The sequence below is a fragment of the Ovis canadensis genome, chromosome 2, assembly GCF_042477335.2.
Source record: "Ovis canadensis isolate MfBH-ARS-UI-01 breed Bighorn chromosome 2, ARS-UI_OviCan_v2, whole genome shotgun sequence".
NCBI classification, from domain to species: Eukaryota; Metazoa; Chordata; class Mammalia; order Artiodactyla; family Bovidae; genus Ovis; species Ovis canadensis.
Genome location: NC_091246.1, coordinates 66008346 through 66032256, shown reverse-complemented (window position 1 = coordinate 66032256; position 23911 = coordinate 66008346). Strand labels below are relative to the sequence as shown.

The 23911-nt window shown below is 38.9% G+C and overlaps 1 protein-coding gene across 2 annotated transcripts in view; it reads right to left on the bottom strand.

The window, feature by feature from the left end:
* Positions 1-22440, bottom strand: part of TRPM3 (transient receptor potential cation channel subfamily M member 3) — a 596910-nt gene extending 574470 nt beyond the window's left edge. For both annotated transcript variants that reach the window (XM_069574093.1, XM_069574094.1), the window contains exon 1: positions 22264-22440. In XM_069574093.1, the coding sequence (XP_069430194.1) occupies positions 22264-22440 (177 nt within the window). The remainder of the gene's footprint in view (positions 1-22263) is intronic.
* Positions 22441-23911: the final 1471 nt, after the last annotated feature.

Genomic DNA, 23911 nt, shown 5'->3' with positions numbered 1-23911 from the left:
AAAGTAAATCATAAAGGAAATCAACACTGAATATTCATTGGAAGGACTGATGCTGAAGCTGAAGCTCCAATACTTTAGCCATCTGATGCGAAGAACTGACTTCTTAGAAAAGACCCTCATGCTGGGAAAGATTGAAGGCAGGAGGAGAAGCGGATGACAGAGGATGAGATGGTTGGATGGCATCACTGACTCGATGGACATGAGTTTGAGCAAGCTGCAAGAGTTGGTGATGGACAGGGAGCCTGGCGTGCTGTAGTCCATGGGGTCTCAAAGAGTTAGAGACGACTAAGTGACTGAACTGAACTGAAGAAGAAAAGATGAAACAGGAACCTTAGAAAAAAAGGGTATCTTCTCTCTTATCACCTGAGTATCCTACAAAAACCAATCTTTCCACCTGCTGAGATCAAAATATAGCTATGTATTTGAGAAGCCTTCCAAATAAGGTGAGATTTCAGAAGTTGAAGTTGAAAAACTATTGATTACTAGCACAATTATTTGTGTCACTGGGATCTTTGAAATTTATTTACAGGAAACTTAAAACAAAAATAAAAACAAAATCAAAACCAAAAGCCTGTCCCAAACACAAAAGATATTGCTAATTGCAAAGACCTGGAAGCTGGTAGGTCTTCAAAAACACCCAACATGGTCTAAGTATAATTGATTAAAGAACCAGATGTGATGGGTTGGAGAAACAGAGTACATTCAGAAAGATACCCATTTCTTCTCTTAATTGCCATGAAGTCTAACTATAATCACTACAAAAGTTTGTATTTCCAGCCCTCAGTATGATATTTCACAAGTAGGAGGCATCTGACAAGTTTAGTGGAAACAGTGAATTCATCACTCAACTACTGGAAGCCTGAGATTTTCAGGTGACTCAGTGGTAAAGAATCAGCGTGCCAATGCAGGAGGCACAGGAGGCATGGGTTTGATCCCTGGGTTAGGAAGATCTCCTGGAGGAGGAAATGGCAATCCACTCTAGTATTCTTGCTGGGAAAATTCCATGGGCAGAGGAGCCTGGTAGACTACAGTCCATGGGATCACAAAGAATGCCCTCTTTCTGAAACATGGACATTCTCCATTCAAATCAAATTTCGTGGAATGACTGTAGCTCAGAACAATCAGACCTGCTTGGGAACTCCTCAAAGGTGACCATCACCACTACTATGGACACAGCCTTAGTCGCACAGTCAACACTGCATGAAAGTTCCTATGTTGACTTCAGATGGATACATTTTTAGCCTACTGCATCTCTGCTGCTGCTACTGCTGTGTCGCTTCAGTCGTGTCTGACTCTGTGCGACCCCATAGACGGCAGCCCACCAGGCTCCGCCATCCCTGGGATTCTCCAGGCAAGAACACTGGAGTGGGTTGCCATTTCCTTCTCCAATGTATGAAAGTGAAAAGTCAAAGTGAAGTTGCTCAGTCGTGGCCAACTCCTAGTGACCCCATGGACTGCAGCCTACCAGGCTCCTCCGTACGTGGGATTTTCCAGGCAAAAGTACTGGAGTGGGATGCCATTGCCTTCTCTATCTCTATATCTCCATTTTTCCTTAAAAGCTACAAGATAATTGGTTTGTATTTACAATTTGTAGCATTATGTTTCCAAACAGCAAATGCATAATTGAGTGTTTCTCATGTGCCAAGCACTATTCTCAGTACTTAAGAATATACAACACAATGTGTATAAACATGTCTGATTCATTTATTTCTTCCAACTACATTGCAAAGTAATTAATATTATTAACTATCTCTGCTTAATTTAATGTCTCTTAGTCACAGATTCCTCATCTGTATACAAGACCTGGAGCTGACTGTAGCTCTTATCATCAGCTTCTGTTAGCAAAATTCCGGCTTAAACTAAAGAAAGTGGTGAAAACCAATAGGCCAGCCAGGTACAATGCAAATCAAATCCCCTATGATTATACAGTGGAGGTGACAAATAGAATCAAGGGATTAGATCTAGTAAACAGATTGTCTGAAGAACTATGGCCAGAGGTCCACAATATTGTATTGGAGGCAGCAAATAAATCCATCCCAAGGATAAAGAAAAGCAAGAAGGCAAAGTGGTCATCTGAGGGGGCTTTACAAATAGCTGAAGAAAGAAGAGAAGAGAAAACCAAGGGAGAAAGGAATAGGTACACCCAATTAAACACAGATTTCCAGAGTATAGCAAGGAAAGACAAAAAGGTCTTCGTCAATGAACAGTGCAAAGAAACAGAGGAAAACACCAGAAGAGGAAAGACTAGAGATCTCTTCAAGAAAATTGAAAATATCAAAGGAAAATTTCATCCAAAGATGGGCTCAATAAAGAATTGAAACAGTGAAGATGTAATAGAAGCAGAAGAGATCAAGAAGAGATGGAAAGAATACATGGAAGAATTGTACAAAAAATGACAATGACTCAGATAACCACCATGGTGTGGTCACTCACCCAGAGCCAGACATTCTGGAATGCGAAGTCAAGTGGACCTTAGGAAGCACTGCTGTCAATAAAGCTAGTGAAGGTGATGGAATTTCAGCTGAGCTATTTCAGATCCTAAAAGATGATGCTATCAAAGTGCTGCACTCAGTATGTCAGCAAATTTGGAAAGCCCAGCAGTGGCCACAGGACTGGGAAAGGTCAATCCTCATTCCAATTCCCAAGAAAGGCAGTACTAAAGAATGGTCAAACCACCAGACAATTGCATTTATCTTCCATGCTAGTAAGGTAATGCTCAAAATCCTCCAAGTGAGGCTTCAACATTACATGAACCAAGAACTTCCAAATGTTCAAGCTGGGTTTAGAAAAGGTGGAGGAACCAGAGATCAAATTGCCAACATTCTCTGGATTACAGAGAATGCAAGGGAATTCCAGAAAATCATCTACCACTGTTTCATTGACTAGGCTAAAGCCTTTGACTGTGTTGTTTATAACAAATTGTGAAAAACTCTTAAAGAGATGGGAATACCAGACCATCTTAACTGTCTTCTGAGAAACCTGTATGCTGGTCAATAAGCAACAGTAAGAACCCTGTATGGAAAAACTGACTGGTTTAGGATGGAGAAAGAAGTATAAGGCTGTTTATTGTCACCCTGTTTATTTAACTTATACTCAGAACACATCATGAGAAATGGCAGGCTGGATGAACTACAAACTGGAATCAAGATTGCCGAGGCAAATATCAATAACCTCAGATACAAGGATGATACCACTCTAACGGGAGAAAGTGAAGAAGAACTAAAGAACTGCTTGAAAACGGCAAAGGAGGAGAGTGAAGAAGCCAGCTTAAAACTCAATATTTTAAAAAAAAAAAGGTAAGATCAGAGCATCTAGTCCTATCATTTCATGGCAAATAGAAGGAGAAAAGCTGGAAGCTATAACAGATTTCCTCTTCTTGGGCTCTAAAATCACTGCAGATGGTGCCTGCAGCCATGAAATCAGTAGATGATTGCTTCTTGGCAGAAAAACTATGACAAATCTAGACAGTGTGTGAAAAGCAAAGACATCACTTTGTTGACAAAGGTCCGTTTAGTCAAGGCTATGTTCTTTCTAGTATGGTTGTAAGAGCAGGACCATAGAGAAGGTAGAGTGCTGAAGAATTGATGCTTTTGAACTGTGTTGTTGGAGAAGACTCTTGAAAGTCCCTTGGACATGAAGAAGATCAAACCGATCAATCTTAAAAGAGATCAACCCTGAATATTCACTGAAAGGACTGATGTGCTGAAGCTGAAGCTCCAATACATTGGTCAGCTGACTCACTGGAAAAGACGCTGATGCTGGGAAAGACTCAACACAGAAGGAGAAGAGGGTAACAGAGGATGAGATGGCTGGATGGTATAACCAACACAATGGATATGAACTTGGGCAGGGAAGCCTGGTGTGCTGCAGTCCATGGGTCGCAAAGAATTGGACACAACTAGGTGACTGAACTACAACAACAACAAAGATTAGATGACAAGATATAGATCATGCATCACAATAATAGCTCAATAAAAGTTCACTCTCTTCCCTTTTCCTGAGGTTTGCCCATAGGTTTTTTGCTACTATACGTTTACATGTGAAATTTAACATCACATTACTCATTATGGAGATGAAAATTCCTTAATAAGTTACAACTACACACCCATAAGAATGGCTAAAATGTAAAGAAAGAGAGACAATGCCAATTTTGGTGAGAATATATAGCAGCTGAAAATTTTATATGTTATATAAAGGGAGTATAAAATGCTATGACCATTTTGTAAAATTCTTCGGCAGTTTCTACTAAGGTCAAATATATACCTACCCTATAAGTGAATAACTGCAATCCTAGTATATAACCATGTACAGAGTCATCTCTTGTATTGTTGGAGGAGGGCGTTTACTATGACCATTGCCTTCTCTGGGCAAAATTCTGGGCAAACACAGCCTTTGCCCTCCTTCATTTTGTACTCCAAGGGCAAACTTGCCTGTTATTCCAGGTTTTTTACTTCCTATTTTTGCATCCCCAACACAAATAAGTGCATATGTTCACAAGTATGTTCATAGCACCATAATCTGTAGGAGCTCTGTCCATTAACAGGAAAAAGGATAAACAAGTCGTACCATATTCATACAATGTGATATTATACAGACTGATAGACAAAACAAGATGGATGAATCTCAGAACCATTATGTTGAGTGGAAGAAGCCAGATGCAAAAGTATACACTGTATAATTCTACTTATTCAAAATTCTATGTCAGGCAAAACTATTAATCATATAGAGTGATAAAAGCCTGTCAGTGGTGGTTGTGGGTGGTGGTGGTTATAGTGGGATTAACTGGGAAAGGTAACTAGGAATTCTTTAGAGTGATGTAAATTTAATACATCTTGATATGGGTAGTGGTCTTGTAGGTGATTACATTCTAAAAATTGTTGAGTTTAGAGAGAAAACTCATGAATTTTACTATATGTAAGTTTACCTCAACGCTAGAAAGTTTTCTCGATGATGTTTATCTGTTCACTTGTAGTTTACCTGGTAGAGACTTTTACAGAATGGTGGAGGATGACTGAAACCCCAGAGAAGTTAAACAGTCTTGATGCGCAGTTACTTGTTTGCTAAATGGGGACACATCTGAATGCACACCTACCCCCTCCACTCAGTGATGTGCCATTATTGACAGCTACACAGTAAGCTCATTAGCCCCTGTGCCTAACATTTTATAGCCGTCCATAGCAAAAGAAAGATGCTATGTGTCATAGCTTTTGTTTACTACAATTTTTGCAAGTCCATTATTATTCTGGATGAAGACATTTTAAAATCTATAAAACAGGACAAAACATTTTTCCATGATGAGGCAGTTTGCAAAGTTGTTTGAATATGGAAAATGAGTTTGCCAGGGGCACAAAAAAAAAAAAAAAAAGGAAAAGAACAACGAAGATCTCTCCTACAGTGTAACACTCTTAATAGAGCATCCTGCAGCTTCTGAACAATTCCTACATTTAATGACTAATGAATCTGAGTTTGCCTCTGCATTTGCACAGCTGGGTGCAGTGGTATTATCTACAGAGATTCTGTGAGGAAGATGTTGAGGAGGTGGCAGCTTGTACTGCAATGTGAGCAAACCAAACTGGGCAGACCGTAAAATGAGTATGAGCTGTATATGCCAGAGCAATATAAATACACTGCACACTCACCACCAGAAGTAATCCCTTAGCTGCATGGCATTCCCCTTGGCCCACTTCTTTCCTTGACAATCCCTTTACACTTGATACTTCAGCTTCCCTCATGGGAATGATCTCCATGAGCAATACTCTCTAGGATGCCTTCTTGCCTTTGTACACGCCACTTTATTTGTCTGGAATATTCTTTCTATCCCAACTTCCCATAGGTATCTCTTTCAATACTTAGTTCAGGAGTTATCTTTTCTAGCACCTTCCAGCCTATTATTTGGTTTATCTATGCTTACAAATATAAAAACATATCAAACCACAGTATCCCTTCCAATTTGCTTGATAATCTAACTCTATTTTATCTCCTTTTGATGGGGAGCCTAGTATTTTTCATCTCTGAATTTCTAATATTTTTTGTACATTTCTGACACATAGCAATAGATAATTATAGAATGAATATGTGTGAAGAATGAATAAATTAATGGGGAGAAAAGCTAATTTTATATTTCTGTTTTGATCTGTGAATTGCTGGACACCTATAAACAAAATGACAACATTAAATGTCTTTGAACTTTTCCTCTTCAAATGAACATTGAGGAAAACAGGAATAATCTGATTAAAACATCAATCTCTTAGACTGAATTCCTTTCAAACAGTTAATTTTTTAAAAACATAAAATTTTTCTTATATTTAGTTCACCATCACGTTAGTACTTCTAAACAATGTGCTACTTGGTTTTCTTTAAGGATACAAATTTGGGATGGTACAATTCCATTCAGTCAGAAGAACTGACAAATCCCGTTAAAAGCTCCATAGGACTTTCCAGCAGTGGTGAAACCATGAAAAGTAGAGGAAACCCAAAGAAGCATTTAAGGAGATAGTGGAGCGCATCATGCTGTCCTGTAGTGGACTCTAAAAGCATTTCTTCTTGATTCTAATGCAGGAGAGATTACTATTTTTCCTGGTTCTCTAAGCCTGTTCATCAAAAATAGTTTTTATAGTACACCTAAAATCAAGTTCTACAGTTGGAATTCACTTCCTCCTGTTCAGTTCAGTCGCTCAATCGTGTTCGACTCTTTGTGACCCCATGAACTGCAGTACACCAGGCCTCACTGTCCATCACCAACTCCGGAGTCCACCCAAACCCATGTCCATTGTGTCAGTGATGCCATCCAGCCATCTCATCCTCTGTCATTCCCTTCTCCTCCTGCCCTCAATCTTTCCCAGCATCAGGGTCTTTTCAAATGAGTCAGCTCTCTGCATCAGGTAGCCAAAGTATTGGAGTTTCAGCTTCAACATCAGTCCTTCCAATGAACACCCAGGACTGATCTCCTTTAGGGAGGACTGGTTGGATCTCTTTGCAGTCCAAGGGACTCTCAAGAGTCTTCTCCAACACCACAGTTCAAAAGCATCAATTCTTCTGTGCTCAGCTTTCTTTATAGTCCAACTCTCACATCTACACATGATTACTAGAAAAAGCATAGCCTTGACTAGATGGACCTTTGTTGGCAAAGTAATGTCTCTGCTTTTTAATATGCTGTCTAGGTTGGTCATAACTTTCCTTCCAAGGAGCAAGCATCTTTTAATTCCATGTCTGCAATCACCATCTGCAGTGATTTTAGCAAAAAGGTACACACTAATTATTTATCTACACTTACAGAATGAATTTTTTTTTGTTTGTTTTGGATTGCTTGCTGTATCTTTTAGGCTGAATGGCTTTCAGAACCATTAAACTATTGAGTGTGTAGGGGATTCATGCTAACTGAATTAGTAAAGATTTGTGCCTTTTTCTTTGCTAACAGAATCTGCTACCTTCCCACATTACCTATTAGGAGACCAGATCTAGGTGGCCATATTTATATCAGGTGATTCAGTTTCCTTGACCAAATCTCTGTAGGCAATAATGAATATATGACCAAACCTGAGTCAGTAAGATTCCTAGGAAAATAGGAGAAATAAACTGGTAAGATATAAGAAGAAATATTGTCACCCTGCCTATTTAACTTATATGCAGAGTACATCATGAGATACACTGGACTGGAAGAAACACAAGCTGGAATCAAGATTGCTGGAAGAAATATCAATAACCTCAGATATGCAGATGACACCACCCTTATGGCAGAAAGTGAAGAGGAACTAAAAAGCCTCTTGATGAAAGTGAAAGAGGAGAGTGAAAAAGTTGGCTTAAAGCTCAACATTCAGAAAATGAAGATCATGGCATCTGGTCCCATAACTTCATGGGAAATAGATGGGGAAACAGGGGAAACAGTGTCAGACTTTATTTTGGGGGGCTCCAAAATCACTGCAGATGGTGAGTGCAGCCATGAAATTAAAAGACGCTTACTCCTTGGAAAAAAAGTTATGACCAACCTAGATAGTATACTCAAAAGCAGAGACATTACTTTGCTGACTAAGGTCTGTCTAGCTAAGGCTATGGTTTTTCCAGTAGTCAGGTATGGATGTGAGAGTTGGACTGTGAAGAAAGCTGAGTGCTGAAGAATTGATGCTTTTGAACTGTGGTGTTGGAGAAGACTCTTTGAGAGTCCCTTGGACTGGAAGGGACCAAGGAAATCCAACCAGTCCATTCTGAAGGAGATCAGCCCTGGGATTTCTTTAGAAGGAATGATGCTAAAGCTGAAACTCCAGTACTTTGGCCACTTCATGCGAAGAGTTGACTCATTGGAAAAGACTCTGATGCTGGGAGGGATTGGGGGCAGGAGGAGAAGGGGATGACAGAGGATGAAATGGCTGGATGGCATCACTGGCTCAATGGACATGAGTTTGAGTGAATCCCAGGAGTTGGTGATGGACAGGGAGGCCTGGCGTGCTGCGATTCATGGGGTCGCAAAGAGTCGGACACGACCTAGCAACTGAACTGAACTGAAGAAGAAATGCAGCAGCAGGATCATATAGAACTGGACACTGTGGCAAGTATGAGCGAAATACAGAGTGATAAGAGAAAGCCAGTCTACAAAGAAAACCAGAAATACAGAATAGATGGGTCAAGAGAAGCCAAAACAAGTGACTCGAGGGCCCTATTACAAAAAAGCCTGGGGGAGTCCCTTTGTTATCTGGATATATTTCTATTTCATTTGCTAGATATTCCAGAGAATAACCTTAGAAGAAATTTTGGTTACTGTATGGATGGATTTCTGTTATTTGCAAACAAATTACAGTTGATCTTTGAACAATAATAGCGGGGTTAGGGACACTGACTCATCACTCAGATGAAAATTCACATATGACTTTAAAGCCAGCCCTCTATATCCACGGTTTCACAACTGCAAATTCAACCAATCTTGGATTGTTGGTACTACAGTATATATTTATTGAAAAAAAATCCACATATAAGTGGACCTGCACAGTTCAAGTCCATCGTTCAAAGGTCAATTGTACATGTAAAATAGCAGCTTTAACATAACTGTGACAAAGATTGATATGATTACTAATTTTATATGTAAACTTATCTAGGCCACAATGCTCAGATATTTTTCTGAACATTATTGTGAATATTTCCATTAGAGTGTATTTGGCTGAAATTAATATTTAAATCAGTGGTATCTGAGTAAAGCACATTGCCTCCCAAACTGTGGGTGGGCCTCATAACAATTTGCTGAAGGCCTGAATAGGACAAAAGACTGACCTTCCCCCAAACAAGACAGACTTTTCCAGAAGACTGTCTTTGAACTTTATCCGCAACATCAGTTATTCTTGGTTCTACCGAAGACTGCGTTTGGACTAAAAATGCAACTCTTTCCTGAGTCTCCAGATTGCCAGTGTCCATCATCATATTTTGAACTTGCTAAGCCTCCACAATCATGTGAGCCAATTCCTTAGAATAAACTGTTTTACTTACACACACACACACACACACACACACACACACACAATTGATTCTGTTTCTTTGGAGAACCCTAATACACCCTACAATAACTGGCAACTCTGATGGTACAATAACTACAAAGTGTAATTAGTTGCACATGAATAGTATATATTCCCCTAAACCCAAATTATTACAAAATACATCCTAAATTTTGTTCATTTGCACTGCACCATTTCTGTTTTATTAGGCTGAAAGGAAGGAACTCATATTAACTGAAAACTGGCTACAGAGTATGCCAACACCAAACATTAATTTCTGACCATAAAGTAATATTTGTACTGAATTTATAATTAAAGGAAATTAAAATCCAGAGAAGTTTCCTGTTTTGTCAATGATCAATTTGAGAACATGCCATTTAATTGTTTTTGCTGTCAAGTACCCAAATGATTTAATTGTTTGTCTTATCAAAACATTACTCCATAATCTAGTTGGGTCTCAGATGAAGACAGAGTAAAGGTGTTTAATTTTTCCAGCTCAAAAGAGGGATAATTGAGTTTTCTATACTTGTTTCACAGTGTTGCTATGAAGTTCAGTTCATTTAATGGAAAGCAAAGAACTTCGTAAATTGAAAAGGACTTTTTAAATGTTAAGTTTTAGTATCGCTTCACTTTTAGTCTCTGTATATTTCAATATAGTTTCTGAGTAAAGACATCTTTTAAAGAACTGAAGCATTCAGATTTTTAGAGATAGAAAACAAATGTTCCTCACAAACATTTACTAAATGTGACTTACATTATGAGACAGTAAGTATATCCCACACCACTCTCCAATGAGTATGAGATAACAATTATAACAATAAATGATTTGCTCTCAGTTCTTTCAAAGTAATTTTAAAATACATAGGAGCATGCAATGGCTTTCTGTCATCATGAACTAATCCAAGAATATCAGAGCTATAAGGGAACTTAACAATCATCCCATGTTTAACAAACTGGAGTCCACAGGCAAGTACAATCTGCCCTCTATGTATGGCTGATGAGCCAAGAATAGCTGCTATATTTCAAACTGGTTGAAAAATAAAAATAATATTTCATGATATGTGACAATTACATGAAATTCAAATTTCAGTGTTAATCTCTTCAGGCCACTATAACGAAATACCACAGATTGGGTGGGTTATAAACAGTAGAAATTTATTGCTCACAGTTCTGGAGGCTGGAAGCTCAAGATCAAGTTTCCACCATGGTCAAGAGAGGGCCCTCTTCTAGGGCACAGACTTCTTTTTAGAAGGGGTAGGGAGCTCTCTGGAGCCTCTTCTACAAGGCACAGACACCATTTAAAAGCATCCCTCCCTCATGACTTATGTACCACCTGAACGTTCCACCTACTAATACCATCACCTTTGGGGTCAGGATTTCAATATATGGATTTTTAACACATGAACACTCAGACCATAGCGCAGTGTTCCTAAATAAGTTTAACTGGATCACAAATACATTCATTTATTATGTACTGCATGTGGCTACTTTCTCCAGCTACAATGGCAAAATTGAATAGTTGTGATAGAGAGGGCAACTATATGACCCATCAAGCCACTTTCCCATCTAGCCTTTTATAGAAAAAGTTTGCCAGTCCTTATCTACTCCAATCCTGTCTTTTTATATATGAGAAAACTACAAGATAAAACTATTTATTCCAGGTAACTCAGCTGGGATTAATAATTATTCAGAATTAGGGCTAAAATCTAATATTTCTGTCCATTTGATCATGCTCAATTTAATGATTGAAAATTAGCTTTAATTATGCTCATTTTTTAAATTAAATTATGTACCTTCCTTGTGTTAATTACTAGATTTATCTCAGAATCTTTGATTGCTCAAACGAACTAACATTATACAAAAAAATTCATCTTGATGAAGTAAAATATTTTTTCATTTATCCATTGAAATGAATTTTATATTGTATTATTCTTAAACACTTCTAAGTAGAAGTTATTATAGAATAATGGTGAAAATAAAATATTTTGTTTAATACATTAATCAAATCACACGTTCTGCTTACAATACATAAAGCAGTAATATATGGAAATTCAAACACTTGCAGACAAATTGGTCACATCTAAGTTTCTTATCTTACAAGAGATGATTGACAATAAGTTGAGAAAATAATCATTTAGTCTTTCTAGATTTAATGACTAAAACTTGACCAATTAATTTTCTAAATGTAACCTAAATTTCCATCTTTGTAAAATTAAAAAGAAAGTGTATCTAAAGCTAATCCTCTTTGCATCACTAGGAAATCTCTGTTAGGTTTCCAGTGAAATCAACAACCTACTCTCCATCCTTAAGAGGAAATGTTTAAAGCAGCCCTTCTTAACTGGGGATGACTTCTCCACCTCATCTCCCACACCTGTGCCAAAGGATATTAGACTATGTCTGGAGAAATTTTTGTTCCTGTCACAAAAGAATAAACTAGAACTTCTATTTGATACCATCTACCCATGATGTTGCTCTTGTTGTTTAGTTACTAAATTGTGTCCGACTCTTTTACAACTCCATGGACTATAAGCTCACCAGACTCCTCTATGTGCATGGGGTTTCCCAGGCAAGAATACTGGAGTGGGTTGCTATTTCCTTCTCGAGGGGATCTTCCCAACCCAGAAATTGAATCTGCATCTCCTGCTTTGGCAGGTGGATTCTTTACCACTGAGCCACTTGGGAAGCCCCTATCTATGATACCTGATGATAGAATACTTCTATCCATGATTCAGGATACAAATAAGTAACCTAATGCTAACAGAAAAATCTCACCTTTAAATAAAAATAACAAAATACTTCAATATAGTTGTGTCCACGTAATTGTATCTAGACATTAGCCAATGGCATTTTTTAAAGGATAAAGCAAGAGTACTCTCAGTTTAACAGTGTAGTTTTTCCTCTAATAGTACTTTCTCTAATTTACAGTGTAACCTAGCCAAAAACACTACTTAAGTTACATGAAGCAACATATTAAAGTCTCTCAATCACTAAATTAAGGAATTCCCTTTTCTCCAACAAAAGCAATAAATGAGGTAATTTCAATCTCTCACTTTAACTTTCAGTAAATATTTTCAAAGCAGACATCTGGTTCTACCTACTTACAGTTTCTTCCTTAAGTAAATATTTTATTCTGCATCACTTGTATTGAGTACCAGTCATTGGTTCAATTCCTTAACTAATCTTCCAATTTGGGAAATATATGAAATATATCAACTCAAGCTCAAAGTATCCTTTAATTAGACAAAATGCCAAGACCTTATAATACCATTTGGTGCTTTTAAGTGGCTTCAGAGCACTGCATCAGGAGCATAGTTATCCATTCCCTCCAACATTTACCTATTCATTTAGCACCCCTGTCCCTAGAGGTAAAGAATCCATCTACCAATGCAGGAGACATAAGAGATGTGGGTTTGATCCTTATGTTGGGAAGATCCCCGGGAGGAGAATCCCATGGACAGACGAGCCTGATATTACAGTCCACAGGGTCACAAAGAGTCAGACACAACTGAAGTAACTTAGCACATATGCCTTAGCACCCCAATTATCCTGTGCTGTCTGATAAATGACATAATGCATGAAATTGTCTAAGATACGGTTCCTAACTTTAAGAAGCTTTTCAGAATGAGGTGAAAGAGCTAATAATACTATAACATGTTCAATGCAAAGATGGAAATACCCATTAACTTTTATGAGTATGATTAAAAGGAAAGCCCAGTCTGGGTTTAGGAATTCAGGAAATTTTTTCTTAAACTCATCCAACTTAGTTGAGAATTAAAATATTGGTAGGAGTTAGGTAGGAGAAGAAGGGGTTCAGATTTTCCAGGCAATGGAAATAGCTTGTACAAAAAGCCCAGCTAAAAGGAAATTCATGATTTGAGAAAGGGAAAAGCAAAGTATAAAGGCAGAGAAGTAGATGGAGGACAGATCACAGAGGGTCTTAAACACCAATTCCAGGAGATGAGGATTTTATTCTACAAGAAAAGGGGTACTATTAAAGAATGTCAAACATGGTAGTATCCTGGTCTCATGTGCATTTAAGGGAACCATTCTGGTAGCTGTGGAGAGGATCAATTTGAAGTAGACTGCTATAGTATTTTGGGGCCAAGGAAAAGAAACATTGGTTTTGGGAACTTAGAATAGACAGAAGGGGTAGAACAGAGACACATGTATGAGAAAACACGGCAGAACTGATTGGCTGATTCTGTAAGGGCTGAAGGCAAACAAAGCAGAGGCATGAGCCTAGGCGTTCCAGCCGGGCAACGTGGTGAATGGGTGATGCTAGCGATCGGGAGAGATAAGAGAATGGGAGCAGCTGCGAGGGAGCTTGCTCATTTCAGCAACAGCCAAATGACTAGGGCTGAAGTTAACCTTTCTTTTCGGCAGGACTTCTGCCTCCAAAATGTAAGGTAAAACCACTCGAAGTAAACAAGACAGAGGATAATGTGTCATTTCTTCTACTAATCTAGGATATCACTTATCGACCACACATTCTTAGCACCTAAGTTAGCGTTCCTGCATGATCCTGCAAGAAACAATTGTGAGAATCATTAAGTGTTCTGTGAGCATCAGTCCAGTTCAGTCTCTCAGTCATGCATGACTCTTTGAGACCCCATGGAAGGCAGCATGCCAGGCTTCCCTGTCTATCACCAACTCCTGAAGCCTACTCAAACTCATGTCCATGGCGTCAAAGATGCCATCCAACCATCTTATCCTCTGATGTCCCTTTCTCCTCCTGCCTTCAATCTTTCCCAGCATTAGGGTCTTTTCCAATGAGTCACCTCTTCACATCAGGTGGCCAAAGTACTGGAGTTTCAGCTTCAGCATGAGTCCTTCCAATGAACTCCCAGGACTGATCTCCTTTAGGATGGACTGGTTGGATCTCCTTGCAGTCCAAGGGACTCTCAAGAGTCTTCTCCAACACCACAATTCAAAAGCATCAATTCTTCAGCACTCAGCTTTCTTTATAGTCCAACTCTCACATTCATACATGACTACTGGAAAAATCATAGCCTTGATTAGATGGATCTTTGTTGACAAAGGAATGTCTCTGCTTTTTAAAATGCTGTCTAGGTTGGTCATAACTTTCCTTCCAAGAAGCAAGCATCTTTTAATTTCATGGCTGCAATCACCATCTGCAGTGATTTTGGAACTCCCAAAAATAATGTCAGCCACTGTTTCCCCGTCTATTTGCCACGAAGTGATGGGACCAGATGCCATGATCTTAGTTTTCTGAATGTTGAGCTTTAAGCCAACTTTTTCACTCTCCTCTTTCACTTTCATCAAAAGGCTCTTTTGTTCTTTTTCACTTTCTGCCATAAGGGTGGTGTCATCTGCATATCTGAGGTTATTGATATTTCTTACATCAATCTTGATTCCAGCTTGTGCTTCCTCCAGCCCAATGTTTCTCATGATGTACTCTGCATAGAAGTTAAATAAGCAGGGTGACAATATACAGCCTTGACATACTCCTTTCCCAATTTGGAACCAATCTGTTGTTCCATGTCCAGTTTTAACTGTTGCTTCCTGACCTGCATACAGGTTTCTCAAGAGGCAGGTCAGGTGGTCTGGTATTCCCATCTCTTTCAGAATTTTCCACAGTTTATCGTGATCCACACAGTCAAAGGCTTTGGCATAGTCAATAAAGCAGAAATAGATGTTTTTCTGGAACTCTCTTGCTTTTTCCATGATCCAGCAGATGTTGGCAATTTGATCTCTACTATCTCTGCCTTTTCTAAAACCAGCTTGAACATCTGGAAGTTCATGGTTCACATGTTGTTGAAGCCTGGCTTGGAGAATTTTGAGCATTACTTTACTAGCATGTAAGATGAGTGCAATTGTGCAGTAGTTTGAGCATTCTTTGGCATTGCCTTTCTTTGTGATTGGAATGAAATCTGATCTTTTCCAGTCCTGTGGCCACTGCTGAGTTTTCCAGATTTGCTGACATATTGAGTGTAGTACATTCATAGCATCATCTTTTAGGATTTGAAATGGCTCAACTGGAATTCCATCACCTCCACTAGCTTTGTTCGTAGTGATGCTTCCTAAAGCCCACTTGACTTCACATTCCAGAATGTCTGGCTCTAGGTGAGAGACCACACCATCTTGATTATCTGGATTGTGAAGATCTTTTTTGTACATTTCTTTTGTGTATTCTTGCCACCTCTTCTTAATATCTTCTGCTTCTGTTAAGTCCATACCATTCCCTAGGGAAGTTTAAAGGAACATATGCAGATGCTCCAGAATCTTGACGATATACACTATCTTTGGGAGCTCTGGTTCACAATCATATCTCTATATAAATGCAACATAATTTTTTTGAATTTTTTAGAAAAAAATCTAAAATTGTATGTCATATGCCTGAATAAATCATGGAACTAATGCACAGGGAAATCTAAAATAGATAAAGAGTAGAAAAAAAAAGCAACAAACATTCCTTCACTTTATGATGACACATCATCTGTAAACCAAAACAGGGCAGCTGAACTCAATTACTCCTGTATCTAAATGATTTTTTATGATTAAACGTTTTGAAAACTTGTGAACTGTTTCTGAAAAACCTTTTGCTCCTACTGTTAACTAACACATAATCTGTTCTGCCCAGATGCCAGCAAAAGAAAGAAGGCATTTAATTGAGCTTTGTTGAATCTAAGGCAGTTTTTCCTCAATGTGTGGTCCTTCTAAGAGCTGTTCATATCAGAATCACTAGGAGAGCTTGTTAAAATGCAAATTTCTGGACCCACCAGCTACCTATTGAGTCAGCATCCTCAGGGGTGAGCTTGAATATCTGCTTTGCGTATAAGCTCCCCAAGTGATTTTTAAGCTTTCTTAGGATTTCATGTATCATTCACATGTTCTTTCACTCATTTATTCTTCAATAAACATTTACTGAATACCTTTTGTGAGCTACTTTTCCATGTTAGCTAATGGAAACAGAGATAGTTGTCTGCAGATGAGCTTGGAGCCAGTTGAGGTTATACCAACAGACTTAGATGCAGGTGGGGAGAATTTGAAGCCACTGCTGAAAAGGCAGTGTTCACACCCTTCTCTCCACAGGAAATCATCTGCAGGGAAGGCAGAACTGTTGCCTTTAAGACAGACTTTGTTCCATTTTACTGACTCCACAAGTCATCCGTAAGCCAGATGCCCTGGGCTTGGACAACCCAGCTATATCCTCCCTTGTTCTACAATGACTACACAGTTTCATTCCTTACTGCACAATACTGGGTATCACAAGGCAGAACTCTCCAGAGACACAGGAGGGTTTCTTGGTGCCTCAGGAATTTCCCTCAGGATGTCCAAGGAACATTTCACAAAAAGGCGAATCACATGGTCACTGTTCAGCAGCTTGAGTTGAAGCCACCACTTGAAATGCACCACACAGATTTTGTCTCTCCTGGGTTTTACTTTGGGTACATTTTTTTTTTCTTATTTTCTTAAAGGGAATCTGAGCCTGGCATGCTGAGATGGAAAGATAGAAGTTTATTAGCAGCCCTTAAAATTTTGCCTAACCACACACTGTGTTTTCCTAAAAGCAATTTATTCTTAGGCTTCCCATCTTTAAGGCACTTAGTGGAATTGGTCCATAACCAGTTCCCTGATCTCACTCCCCACCATTCACGAACATGTCTAGATATAGTAGGTATATGTTTCCTCTCTTCCTGTGGAAACTCAACTGCTACTCACTGACATGTGGTTCAGGAGTGTCTGGTCCCAGCTAAACAAAAGCTCTGGTTTATTAATATTATTCTACCTGCCATATAAAGATACAGAATTTTAGATGTGAAAAGGAGTCCTTAAAAGTAACAAATTTAAAACAAATCAAAATGAATCTCAACATAATTGTCTTCTAAGAGTTTGAGAATAGCAAAGGGAAGTCAGCTTCTGCTATGTCTGGCATCAACTGTAGAAAAAAAGACCCAACTCATTTTGTCATCAGGATCTTGCTATGCTATGCTTTAGGGACAATATAACGGACACTGGTTACCATGCCATGAAATTATAGGAGTAGAAAACACTGTGTACTTGGGCAGAATTTGGGATCTCGTAGCCTAACTTGATCATTGTTCTTTCAATTATTTCTCTTGTGTTATACCCAGTTCACTTTCACTAATCCCTCTTTTGATAATAAAAAGAGAGAAAGGAGAGGGGAAATGAATTAAAACTCTGAGATATTTAACTGGATTTCAAACAAATGGGAGTTTACTAGGCATTGTTTTATCAGAGCAAAGGAAAAAACCATCTTAGAAAACTTTAAGTGATATTACTGATTATATATTATTTACATCAGAGAGTTCTGCTATCAGTGGGACTCATCCCATCAATGACATGAAATGACATTCCTTACTTTTGTCTCAGTCTCATTAGCATCAGTAAGTGGCATACCCTTTCTAGCTCACCAAAGAATCACCGAGTTCTGTCCTTCCTTCTCAGGATCTTTATTCTCAGACACTGGAACCACAATCACTGGGACCACCAGACAGCAAAGTAAGATATCTCAAGAAATTCTAAATTCTTCCTTCTACCACAACTAATTGATTTAACAATGCCCTATTTATTTTACCTCCATTACTTTTGCATTAGTCCTGCTGTTGTTATTGTTCAGTCACTAGATAGTAAAGAATCTGTCTGCAATCCGGCAGACCCAGGTTCCAACCCTGGGTTGGGAAGATCCTCTAGAAAAGGGAATGGCTACCCACTCCAGTATTTTTGCTTGGAGAATTCCATTGACAGAAAAGCCTGGCAGGCTATAGTCCATGAGGTTGCAAAGAGTTGGACATGACTAAGAGACTAGATGTATTACCCCTGGTCCTTATCAACTCTTTAGGCCTCTAATTTAATCTCTCAGCTTCCAGTCTCACCATCTCCTACGCATTCTAGACACTACAGTCAAAGCAATCTATTTAACAGCTGGATCTAACAATCACTTTGCTGCTAAGATCCCTTTAATGGCCCTCCCTAGTTTTCAGTATCATTGTCAACTGCCTTGGTTTAGTGGGTAAGGCCCTCTATGATCTAAACTCTGCTGACTGTTCTAGCCCTCCTTCCATTTTAATATCCAACCCAGTTTAATTACTTTTAGCCTCAATAGACTACGTTTTTCCATGCCCACACAGCATGGCAGCCTTTTCCATGGGGAATCACAGCATTAAATCTAAGTCAAGATTTAAACTCTTTATTTTAAAGAGAAGGACACCAAGTTACAGAGAGGTTAAGTAACTTTCCCAAGGTCACAGAGGTGGTTAGAAACATGAAGGAATTAGGATTCATTTTTTTAGACCTAACTGTCCAAAGTACAATTTCTCTAATCTCTTTCTGACATTGATCTAGCGGCAAAGTAATACTCTTTGTTTGAAAATCCTAAAATGATGCAGATTATTTGGTCTTCATCAAGAAATTGGCTTAAATGTATTTATCCAAAATCTGTTACAAGTGCACAACTTCCCTTTCCCCCAAAGCAACCTATTTTTCAAAGGCCCCCTTCACTAAATCTACCAAGATTTCAATGCAGAAAAAGCTGTCTGCTCTAACATTAATATTCAAATTAAACAGAAGTAACCAAAATAAAATCTCCCAAAGAAAATAATGGCAGAGACAGACCTTGAAATGAATATAAAATATGCTAAGAATATTCTATCACTGAAATAAATTTGACTTGCTGCGATTAATATTAAGATAAATCTTGAAACATATCAAAATGAAGCAAATGACAACTGAAGAGAAACAGATTGGAAAGGGTCACATTTGAAATGTATCCGTTTGAAAACAGCCTCTGATTTTTGGCTATCATCATCATGTGCTTGTCCAAAAATTCATTTTCAAATGATATTCCCAAATGCAATCTCAAATTCAAAATGTAAGTTGGCTGGCATGTTCAAAATTTTCTCTGAGATGGACAAAATAACAATACAAGATGTCTTCAGAAGGAATAATAACTATGTTCCAACACTCATTGGGTTTAATTTGTGCTTCAGATGCTGGCCTCTCCCTTCTAATTCTTTACTATCTTGTTTCTATTAAGAAATGGGAAATACAGGAAACAGGATTATGAAGCCATTTCTAAACATTAGTGTGGTACTGAAGTAAGTTAGCAAAGAAATGCATTTTCCGGGAAAGGACAGGGAGGAAATTGGCTCACACCCAGTCTTGTCAGAAATGGTGACTGATCTGGGTTTAGTCGAATCTAATCATGCCATCATGTCCTAAACTGCATTTATGGCTAAGTCAGGGCATTGGAAAGGGCATATTGCATCAGAAAAAGGCTTGGAAGAGGAACGAAAATTACCTGTTGAATAGGAGAATTGGAGTTATTAGCTTACAGTTTCAATAGACTCCAGAGAGTCCATCCATTATATTAGCATGGTGGTGGCAGTGTGAGGGAGACAGAATAAGAGATTGAGGGGGGTGGGAGGGAGGGAAAGAATAAGCAGAAAGTGGGGAAAAGAACAGTACAATTATTGCTATTAAATATTTAATTTATAGACTAAATCAGGAAGAACACTGACCAAAAGATACAAATGATTACTCTGGAACTTCCATTTTACTTGAAATATAAAAGCAGGGCAAGAACACACAGGGATTAACATAATAAAGACAAAATAGCAACAATCTGGAGCGGGAAAATTACACAGCATTCATATCCAGAATGCGGATAATACAATAACTCATATACAAAAGCAGTGTTTATTTCTTTCTAAGTATTACTGAAAGAATTTTGTAGTACTTTTCTTCAAGTTTGAAATGTGTTCAATATCTGAAGTCTTCTAAGACATATAATCTTCCAAAAATACAGATGTTGTTTGAAAGGAAAGTTCTCTAGTAAAACAAATCCTATCTTTCAGATATTGAGAGAATTTGAAGGGCAGTCATTAATGCACCTTTTAGATGAATAAAATTTGTTATAAAACACCATGTTCATAAAGGATGGTAAGACTGAGATGTATGGTATTGGTATAGTATTGACAGTGTTGCTGATATATAACATGAATGGTACTCACAGTTAAAAAAGATGAGAGCTCTTCTAAAAATAAGTAATCTACCCCAAAAGAATACTTCTCTGCTGATTTTATGACAAGCAAATAATAAATATCATTTTCCATTTAAAAATTAGAGTATTAATGAATAATATATTGAAGGTAGTATACACACACCTGTTAAAAAGTCATTATATAAGTTCAAAAACATTACTTCAGGGAAAAGCCAATGAATAATTTAAATGAAAAATGTTTCTTATTGCACATGGAATAGCTGAAGTCAATTTCTTCAGTCATAGTTAGGTTTGCCAAGATAGTCTTCACCCTAGACCCCAGATTCAGGAGTAATTCTGGAGGAAAATTTACATTTGTTTGTTAGTCCCTGGCCTCATTCTTTTTCATGCCCTATCACGCATGTTGTTCCAACACAGCAAAAGCCCTTATATCCAAGGAAGCTTTTCTCCTACTCCCAAACCTCCTTTTCCTCCAAAAGACTCTTTCAAGGAAGCAAACCACCACCATAACAAAATGATGGGTGTTTGAATACGATGTGGGTGTAACCTTTGGGCAAGTTAATCAGTTTGTGTTGAACAGGATAAAGGAAACTCAGACAGGGTTAATGCATGCATGCTCAGTCTCTAAATCATGTCTGACTCTTTGCAACCCTATGAACTGTAGCCCTCCAGGCTCCTCTGTCCATGGGATTCCCCAGGCAAGAATACTGGAGGGATACTGGGTTAATACTCCAATGTAAGAAGCCACTTAGCTGTATAGAACTAATTGTCCACATCAAACTTGACCCAACCAGAACACAGATTCAGAAAGAAAACTGCTGTAAGTGTAATTTTTTCAGTGATCATTAATCTCAGTATCATATTAATATGGAAAAGAGGATGAAGAACTTCATCTTGCCTTTTAAACTTCACCTGGACGTGGGAGGGACATCCAGAGATATACATTTTTCCCAAAAAAGTACTACCACATTCTCTTTTCTGAGGGGAAATACTTGTTTTCTGCACCTTTAAATTTTTACTTATATTTCCTTCCCTACAAGGCAGATGGTAAAGATGGATTATCTTGAAGTTGTGGGGACTTTCTCAGTGTTTTTAATATATTTTCTTCTAGAAAGAGAAATGCTGCAGACACCAGGTAGCATCCTAGCTGAGGTATAGTACTGTTTCTTTTGTGTAACTCAGAGCTAGCGAGAAAGCTAGCTAGAAGCACACACTCAGTATATATTTAACAATACTTTCCCACCACCGACTTCACTTAAGATACTAAAATTATCATGCCTTAAAAAAAAAAAAAGTATGCCAAAAAAGTCACAATCTGATAAGGTTTGTTCTTTGTCTTTACCTGAGAGACCACCTAAGGACATAAGGCTTTTAAAATAATAAGGAGAATCCTTTGTTCTCTCAGGTTCCATTTAAATGGAAACTGGGTCGAAGGGCTTCCCCAGGGAGGGAAAAAAATCCAGGAGTCAAACACACAGGAGTAAGAGATTTCACTCCCACTACTGTTCCCACCCTCCCAAAGAAGTTAATTAATTCTATTTTAGGGATGTTTGGGGGTGGGGAGCACTCAGGCAGCCCATTCTCTGCAACCATAATCTCATTCTCAAATGTGGCTGAGACCATCCTCCCTCCCTGACACCATGGGGTGAGGGGAGCTGAGAACCTCTCAATAGCCATGGGCAACACAGCCAGTACTGCAGGAATCTGTACTCCCCAAAAGGTGTGTCCCAGCCCAAGTGCGAAGTTGGGTATTCAGACCTGCAAAGCACAATGAGAGCCATTCAAAGCAGCAAGTTACAGTACCTTAAGAAGTCTGACAGATGGGAGAAAGGCTGCGTGGCACAGCTTCCGGATGGTCCAGTTCAGGGGTCGAGGAGCATCAGTTTGATTCATGACCCCTTCCAAATTCCACCAGGAAAACCAGAAACCGCAAACCTGAGCAATACCTAGAAAACAAACGGTCCCCCACGCCCCTGGCATCCCATGGTCATCTCCACACCTGCGAATTCCATCAGGGCAGAGGCTTCCTGCAACTTGGGAGACTAGTCAAGTGGCGTTGAGCCACTGAACCTTCTTAAGAAAGCCACCTCCCCTCTCCCTGCAGCCGTGCTCATGCATACCAAATGTGGCTGAATGGAGGCACACTGCCTGCTGCTTCGGGGAGGGGATGCATGGTTTTGAAGGAGAGGGACAGCCTGCACAGAACAGCCTGTGGTCGGAGTCAGAGCAGCCTGCTCGGAATGCGCGCTCCCTCTCCTGCTCTCCTCCCAGTAAACGCAGGTCAGGCATTGGGGGAAAACCCGGGCCATTTGCTCTGCTCACTTGGTTTGGGGGGGAGCCAGGAAGAGAGCAAAAGGGAACATCAATAAAGCCAAAACGGGAACTTGCACTTTCTTATACAAAGCATCTTTGAGGGCTGGAAATTGGCACAGGGGGAGGGGCTAGGACACAGAAGAAGGGATGCCTCGGAATGATAAGATAAACACTTCACTTTTGATTTATGTGACATCATAAATTGAGAGCTATTGTAAAACGGATCTGCAATAAAAAGAATCTTTGTCGTGTTCTGGGGTTTTTATTAACTGTGAGTGACGGTCCTCACCCTGATATACACATGATATAGATGACAGGAGGTAGACGGGAGAGAGAAAAGCAAACTAACACACACAGTAGAAGCGATGAGTTATTCCTTTCATAGAAAGCAGTGTAAACTAAGGTATGTTTGGCTTACCATTTAGAAATGGCAGTTTCTAAATTGGGGGTTATCCTCTCCTGAAAAGCCACTCGATACTCTATCTGCAACAAAAGTTTAACCCTTAAGGTGCCACATGGAATGCTTTCTATAAAAGATGGAGTTTCCGGAATTGGGGAATACCCACCCCTATTATTTTCTAAGGATAGCTTTAAGAGAGAGTTGCTGTGCTGGCATGAATAGTCTTTAGGGCACCTATGTTGAGAGAGAATAAGGCAACTTTTCAATTTGAAAGCATAAATTAAATAATTTCACTTAGAGCAGTGAAGTTCCAGTGCCTGGGAAGAGGAAGAAGTCACAGCCCACTGAGACTACCCCATCCCCAGGAATCAGACCTTAGTGAGTACAGTCGACTGACTTCCAGCTGCCCAGGAGAACTCCCTCATCCTTAGAGCATTTCTCTCTTAAACTTATTTTCCCTCTTTATGTCCCTCCCTATGATTGTACTGATTTTCAGTTTTTAATTAACTAGAAGAGAATGGTAAATCCCAGCTCCAAGACTATTACGTATTCTGAAGCAGAATTGGAGATGTGAGAGCAGATGTGATAACACAGGGACTCTGCTGTAATTCAGAATTTGGAGCAACATGGATCCTCCCTGGAGTGTAATAAATACTGACACATTGCATTACAATCGTATTTACCTCACAATGCTCCTGTGTTACAGATCTAAGGACACTATTGCAGAAAATCTAGTCT